The sequence below is a fragment of the Bidens hawaiensis genome, unplaced genomic scaffold (genome assembly GCF_021521415.1).
Source record: "Bidens hawaiensis isolate Kalapana, Puna unplaced genomic scaffold, B.hawaiensis_p1.1 tig00022524_1, whole genome shotgun sequence".
Classification (NCBI taxonomy): domain Eukaryota; kingdom Viridiplantae; phylum Streptophyta; class Magnoliopsida; order Asterales; family Asteraceae; genus Bidens; species Bidens hawaiensis.
Genome location: NW_027493513.1, coordinates 305,511 through 312,398, shown reverse-complemented (window position 1 = coordinate 312,398; position 6,888 = coordinate 305,511). Strand labels below are relative to the sequence as shown.

General features: G+C 36.9%; 1 protein-coding gene across 1 annotated transcript; it reads right to left on the bottom strand.

Moving 5' to 3' along the window:
• Positions 1-1,640: 1,640 nt before the first annotated feature.
• LOC143565781 (uncharacterized) lies at positions 1,641-4,628 on the bottom strand. The gene is made up of 3 exons (XM_077052648.1): positions 3,088-4,628; positions 2,732-2,945; positions 1,641-2,311 (listed from the first exon to the last, which is right to left on the bottom strand). Exons 1-3 carry the CDS (start codon positions 4,543-4,545, stop codon positions 1,716-1,718), a joined length of 2,268 nt encoding a protein of 755 aa, XP_076908763.1. The 5' UTR covers positions 4,546-4,628; the 3' UTR covers positions 1,641-1,715.
• Positions 4,629-6,888: the final 2,260 nt, after the last annotated feature.

The window sequence follows — 6,888 nt, the reverse complement described above, 5'->3', positions numbered from 1 at the left end:
ATAACTTGAAAACGCTTAAGGGATCTGTAGGGCTGCGTTAGGCCAGCTGGCGGTGGTCTTTTGCCATTTAGTCAACCTGTATGAAGTATTTAGGCATTCTGTGCTTGTTAACCCTTAAAAAAAAAAAGAAAAAGAAATTTTGTAAGGGTTGGTAAAAAGACAGGACATTAATCGTATGTTTCATTAACTCTTGAAGATCGTGGTGTTGTTTTCTTTCATGTAAAGATGAAAAGTCACCTTACATTGTATTTCCCAACATTACATGTTACTCTCTTTGTCCTTCTTACCCAAATCATGATATAAATTGCATGGCCCGCCACACAAAGTCTAGAAACCCCTATTCTTAAGTGATGGGCTCAGTCAATGGGCTTTTCAGGCCCACAGTTATAATTCTCAGGCAATCCTTGTACTTGTCTAGTTGTCTACATGGTACATTTTTGTTTCACCTTATAGTTATTATTGTATATTTAATTTCTTTGACTAAATAATACATAAAGTACTTGTAAATATAAACCCATTAAATGGTAAAATACGACATTGTAAGATATCGTTTTTTTAAGTATTTTAGTTAAGATAGTTACAAATTTCAAAGCAATATCTTGCTTTAGATAGTGCGATTTTGATACCACTTTTTTGAGAAGATTTCTATCCTCCCTATATTTTATACGTGCTGTATTTGCGTATGTTATATGGATGCTTATACTTCTTGTATACGTGACTGAGTTAACAGTCCAAGTATCACCAGACATCGATCTTATGTACCTTCTAATGGGTAGCTTATGATGTTTACAATTGCTTTTGGCTTAGGAATATGAGATATTGAGAGTGACAACAATACCAATACTACCGAAATGTTTTCAAATGGTAAGAATCTCATCTTCTACATCGTTGCTCAAGTCTCGTTAACTATCTATAAATTAACTATAATTGTGTAATGGTCTGTTAGTAAACTACCTGTGGATAAATATACGATACATACAAGACACACACTAATCCTTATTATAGACAACAAGAAGAATACACAAATTATTATTGTTGAAGACTTGAAGTTGCATTACTAGATTTTATCGACTAACCCTCCCGAGTCATAGATGACTTACCAAATGCATCATGTTCTCCTGACAACACTTTCTAGGCTTACGACAAGATGTGTATAGTTATACGTATGTTGTTTAGCCACACATTCTACTCAACGAGGGTTAGGACCTTACGAATATAACGATATCCTAAACCACAAATATCACATTTTGGAGAGTTGTTATAATATTTTTAACCAACTAAACCCAAATTGTTGTTATTATACAAGTTCACATTATTTGAAATTTACCAAACTTAAAAAATATATTAACTTACTGACTTACATAAACATCATATTTTTCCAAAGTCTTGTCGATACCACTGCCTCCCATTTTATGCAATTCCTTTAAATATCATTTTCAGTCCCTCTGTTTACAGAGAGATTCCAACAGCGACCGTTACACACTGGTCCAATTTGCCCCACTCATGCATCTTTTCTTTTCCTTTTATACTTCATTCATTAAAATCATCATTATTTTTAAATCCATCCAAACACTAACATAAATAAAAACAAATATATTAAAAACATACCGACTTTATAAAATAATAACAATAAAAAAAAAGAGCGGGAAAATTAAACTAAACGGATTCCTCTCTTCCTTCATTCAAGCCTGCATTAATCCCACTTATTTTAAAACTTAAAAAACTAATTTCCTCCTTGGCGCTAAGAACATAGTTTTCCCGGCAAAGTCAGCGAGATCTGGGATGGTTTCACTAACCAGATCCTTGAATATCAGCCGTTCGATGTACAGTACGGCTTCCGAAACCTCCACTGGCTGATCCACCCAGCCATTGTTTCCTGCAAGGTCCTTTTTGAGCACATTACATATCAAATCTAACAAATTATCCGCAGTTTCCGCCTCGCGGATCTTCTCGAACTCCGAACAGATCCGCTTAACGGAATCGTACCCGTTCGATTCCGTTAACGTAATTGTTTTCCACGGCGGTAAATCTCGCTTTTCGTTGATAATTTCGGTGACCACGTCAAACACGAGCTTCCGCTTGAGTTTTGCCCCATTTTCGTTGCGGTAATATTGCTTTTCGAGAAAATAAAAGACGCTAGAATCGTCTGATAAATGTTTCGACACGCGGAGTATTCTCGAAATGTATTTGAAATCATGATCATCAGATATGAACTCGGACTCAAACTCGAACTCGAACTCGTCGTCTTTGGTTGAATTTGCACTCGATATAATCGAGCGCCAGATGTCGTCTTCTGTGTCAACGGTTACATTTGTCGTGAAATAAACAACGAATTAGTTAATCGACTCTACCAACAAATGCAAAATCCGCACGCAGAATATGTGAAAACTGAAAACCTAAAAGTACACAATTACTGATTTTGAAAAAACTGATCAGTCTCTGTCCAAAAATTAAACACTGACGCACATTCAATGAAAATTTGACTTTACGACGCCGTCGTTAGCCACCAGTTAGACTGCGTTGGTCACGTGACGGCAGCCGTTGGCACATGTTAACTTATTATTATTCTGGTAAAATAGGCCTATGGTATTATTTACTGTTTGGTGTACTGATTTCGTGATGTCACTGTTATCAAAGTAAGGAATAAAAGAAATGAGACGTTGTGTGCTATGACTAGCCAACGAGATCGCGCCACATCATTGCAACGTAACGAAGATTTGTGTGCGCGTACCTTTGAAATCAATGCTGCGTTTCATGACAGGTGACGGAGATGACGATTCATCCTTGTCAAACGCTGAGTCAAGGACGGAAACTGGACTCGGTATGACTGAGTTGAAACTCGTGTGTGACTCGGTGATGCTGTTCATTTCGGCTATGCTGTGTAGTAGTTTGTCACATCTGGCTAGGAGACTCTTTCCTTCGCGGTTTTCCTCAGTTTTCGATCTCTGCGATAAACATTAAATCGACTTAAACGATAAGTAAATTAAATTAGTAATGTGTTATCCGATTACCTTACCTCACTCTCTATTGTAATTGGTTCCATTTAAATTTATGAAAGTTTACATTTATTATGAAATGTTTATGTACCTCTAGATCGGAATGAGAAGTAGTGCTGCCGGAGCTTTCTGAAATCGATGACGATTCATCCTCCAAAAGGATGTTTCTAGTAATCTTCTGCTTCGAATAAGCGGATTCAGTCGATCTGTTGCTTCTCGGAGACTGATTAGTGCTGGAATACATATCCGATCCGCTTCGTTTAGGTGTAAGTTTTGGGGAATTGATAGGCGAATTCCTTCGCGATTCGGAGGATTCGTATACTCCCCTTTCTGTTTCAATGCTCAACGGTTTTCTCTTAACAATCGTATTGCCGCTCCGATCAGGAGAGTTTCTACCTCTCACCGGACTCCTTCCGCTCCGATCAAGCACTACTCCACGATCCTTTCTTGGACTGACCGACGGTGAAATCTCGCCGGAATATCTATTCACACCTCCGAACTCGTTTCCAAATCTCCGATTGGGTGAACCCGACCGCCACGGCTTCGTGTGGACTAAACTTGAATCATCATAAACGAAGGTCCGTTGGCTGTCTCTGGTAACAGGTCTGTTAGAATGTAACAACCCTTTAAACTGCAACGCTTCGAGAATATGCTTCAATGTTTCAAGATCTTTCGCCTGTTCATCGATTCCTCTCAGCTTCAAGCTCTTCTCGGAATCATAAACCGGCACACTCGTCTGCTTCGTCTCTGGGAACACATCGCCTGAGTCGAAGAAGCTTCGTCTCTGCCGAGGCAACCTCAATTGAGATGTTTTAACACCTTCATTCTTCTGAGTACGTACCGAACTATTACAGTTATACTTACTATTAATTTCAATAGTCGTATTGATATGATTGGTTTCACCAGTCGGTTTAGTTTGATTAATATTGTTCCCGTCTGTTAACCTTGAGTTAAACAACTCTCGTGAAACCCTAGACTCCGAAGCTGATCTTCGGAGCTCCGGTTTCTTAAGAGATTCATCGCTTGCTTGTGAGCTTGGCAGCTCGCCGAGTCCCATTAGTCTTGCAATGACACTCGGCGAGCGTCGTTGCTTGTCGAAGCTTTCGTCTATAGAAATTGAGTTTGTTAGACTTTCCGGTCGGATCTCTTTCGCACACAGACTCCCTTTCGAATCAACCGTCGCTCGGCTGTCAAGCGATAGCCTCGGCATCTCTTTACAAAATTTCCATGAATTCTTAACCGATCCGTCCTTCAGCTCGAATATCGGCAACGGCAGTGGCGATCTCGGCGGCGTTGACGGCGGCAGTGGCGACCTCGGTGGCGTTGACGGCGGTTCAACCGGCGCCGGCTTCGGCTTCTCAGTTTCTTTACTCGCTGTAGAGTTAACATTAACGGATTCCGGTGAGGCAGGGAGGCGTTTGGTGGAGTAAACACGTTTTCCGGCCAAAATCTGTTGGCGGTCAAAGATGTGAAGGAAGCCAGACATGCAGCCAATTTGTTTCTCTATCTGTTTTTCGAGATTCTGGTCTTGGATTAACCCCGTCATCATTTTCCGACGAGATTCCGACGCCGGCGAGGTAATATTGTAAATAATGTAATATATCTTCAAGCACACATATACACGCACACACACTCTACGATATTAACTTTACTGCTTTTACATTGATGCAGAGAAAAGATGATGAATAAGAAGATTTTATTTTTAATATTAATGCTTTATCTGTAACTCCCGCTTTCTGCTCATTTAAAGGGAGAGCGACGGACGTGAGGGGAAACACGGGGTGGGGTACGCTTATTTAATGTTCAGATTTGTTACTCCCCGTCTTCTATATTTATTAATTCTACTGTTATTATCTATTTTACATATTTCAAATTCTTCAAAAAATTCACTTTTTACTACAACATACGTCCGTAAGAAAGAGAAGACGCCCACTGATTGGTTTGGAAAGGTTTGTACAAACCTCACCGCCAATGAATGTACGCCCCCTAAAGTTTGCGATTTCAAACATTCTCCGCACAAAAGTGTTGAAAATACTCTAACATTCATTTATGTTAGACATTTTATACTAACAGAAAAATATTATAATTACAATTAATTAAGCATGTATATAGTTTATTTTTTGTTTCAAAGAGAACATGTAAAACGGCGGTTGAAGGCAATAAGCACTAGATGAATGAAAGACTCATGAACGCAACATTTCACTATTTCATTAGTAGGCATTTCTGGAGATTGGCGTTGTAGTGGACTCTTTTCCTATATTTTAGACTTAGTATCTTTATGTTTTATTTTTCTAGTCAACAAGAGATACGTGTAGTTATAATTTTATATAGTTTTAGATTTCGTTTATAACTTGAATACAATTTTAGAATTTGTTTGTTATAAGTTTTTTTTTTTGATTAAATAATGCTTAATATTAGAATTTGAAAACTAAAATAAATTCATTATATTTTTACTTTTAATTATGTTGTATTAAAACATTGTTATTATATAATTATGTTGATGATATGGAAACTAATAAATAATTTGGTGAAGGTAAATGTAAAATTTGAAAATGATATATAAAAAAAAGGTTAGGAGAGGTGGACAGTGGATTGTTTTGGAAATATTTGGGTGAAAAACGAAGTTTTTAATGATATGTCAGGTGATATGACACATTATTAAATGAATTATAAATGGTGGATTATGCATTTAGAGATAATGCAAGTCTAATATATTAATGGAGATGGTATAATTCTTAATATATATATTTTTAACAAGTTCAGGACCCTCTAGTCTACTCTTAAACATAAACATTTGTCCATGATGGTACTAGATTTTGTGACCGTTTAAAAAATGACACCTTACACCATATTAAGTGTCATTGGGCCAAATGCACTTAATATTTGTTGACTATGAGAAAGTTATTTATAAGTTATAGCGTAAAATTGCAGTTATCGGTTTGCAGTTATGTTAATCACATTAATATTAGGATGATTTGATCTATATGTTTGAGGTTGTTAGTGAAACTTTACGTACTTGAAGAACCGCATTTGATTAAATGATGAAACTTGCAACTTTAGGAGTTGTTTACCGGGTTCATGAAATAAAGTAGAGATCTAGAATTTGTTGATGATTTGGATAAGAAATAACTTACATAAGTGTATATTGTGGTTATCATCTCAAAAACTTTATTTATGAACAATGTATGCATGTTTGGGTTCTTGGTAATTTGGTGGGATATATATATTATATGATGGATATAATGAATGAGTCTTGTGTATATTTGTTTAATACTAGTTGTTGAAAATAACTTAGGATGAGTATAAGGGCAAGCGGTAACCTTTCCACTGCGAGAGCAGGAATGTGAAGTCACGTCTTTAATTGACTGGGGATATCAAGAACATTGGTGGGGAGTAGTCACCGGGAGAGCCAAACAGTGTGAAGAGCGAAAGACGAGAATAGGATAGATGGAATCAGGACTATTGAAACGTCATCCCTCTCAATTGGGAGTGTGTTTGTGATCGCGTCATCACTGGAGGTGGAGTTCCATATTGTTTGCTCTAAATCAATCTTATGAAATTGTGGGAAAAAAAGACCCAACTGACGTAAACTGTGAGTTTTTGTTAAATTATGTTCCAACATATCCAAAATGTAAAGAAAGTGTTACGAACATCTTCCTAACGATGTTTAGATCACTTAATCGTGAATATTAAACGTATTCTCACTTGATTAAAGTGTGAATACATTAACCATTGTTTGGGAAACCTTATGAATGAATAACAAAGCTATTCAATGGGGTAAGCATTTTTTTATTTCTTGTTGTAAAACAACGATCATTGTTGCATTGTTGGGTTGTCAACAAATTTATTGAAAGTTATATAAATGTTTTTTAATTTTGATTTTGTTTTTATT

Excerpts from the sequence above, each read along its gene's own strand:
- LOC143565781 (XM_077052648.1), bottom strand. The coding sequence starts at position 4,545 with ATGATGACGGGGTTAATCCAAGACCAGAATCTCGAAAAACAGATAGAG. Across the intron at positions 2,946-3,087 it reads CTTCTCATTCCGATCTAGAG|AGATCGAAAACTGAGGAAAA; the intron begins GTACATAAACAT and ends TGTTTATCGCAG. Across the intron at positions 2,312-2,731 it reads ACGCAGCATTGATTTCAAAG|ATGTAACCGTTGACACAGAA; the intron begins GTACGCGCACAC and ends ATTTCACGACAA.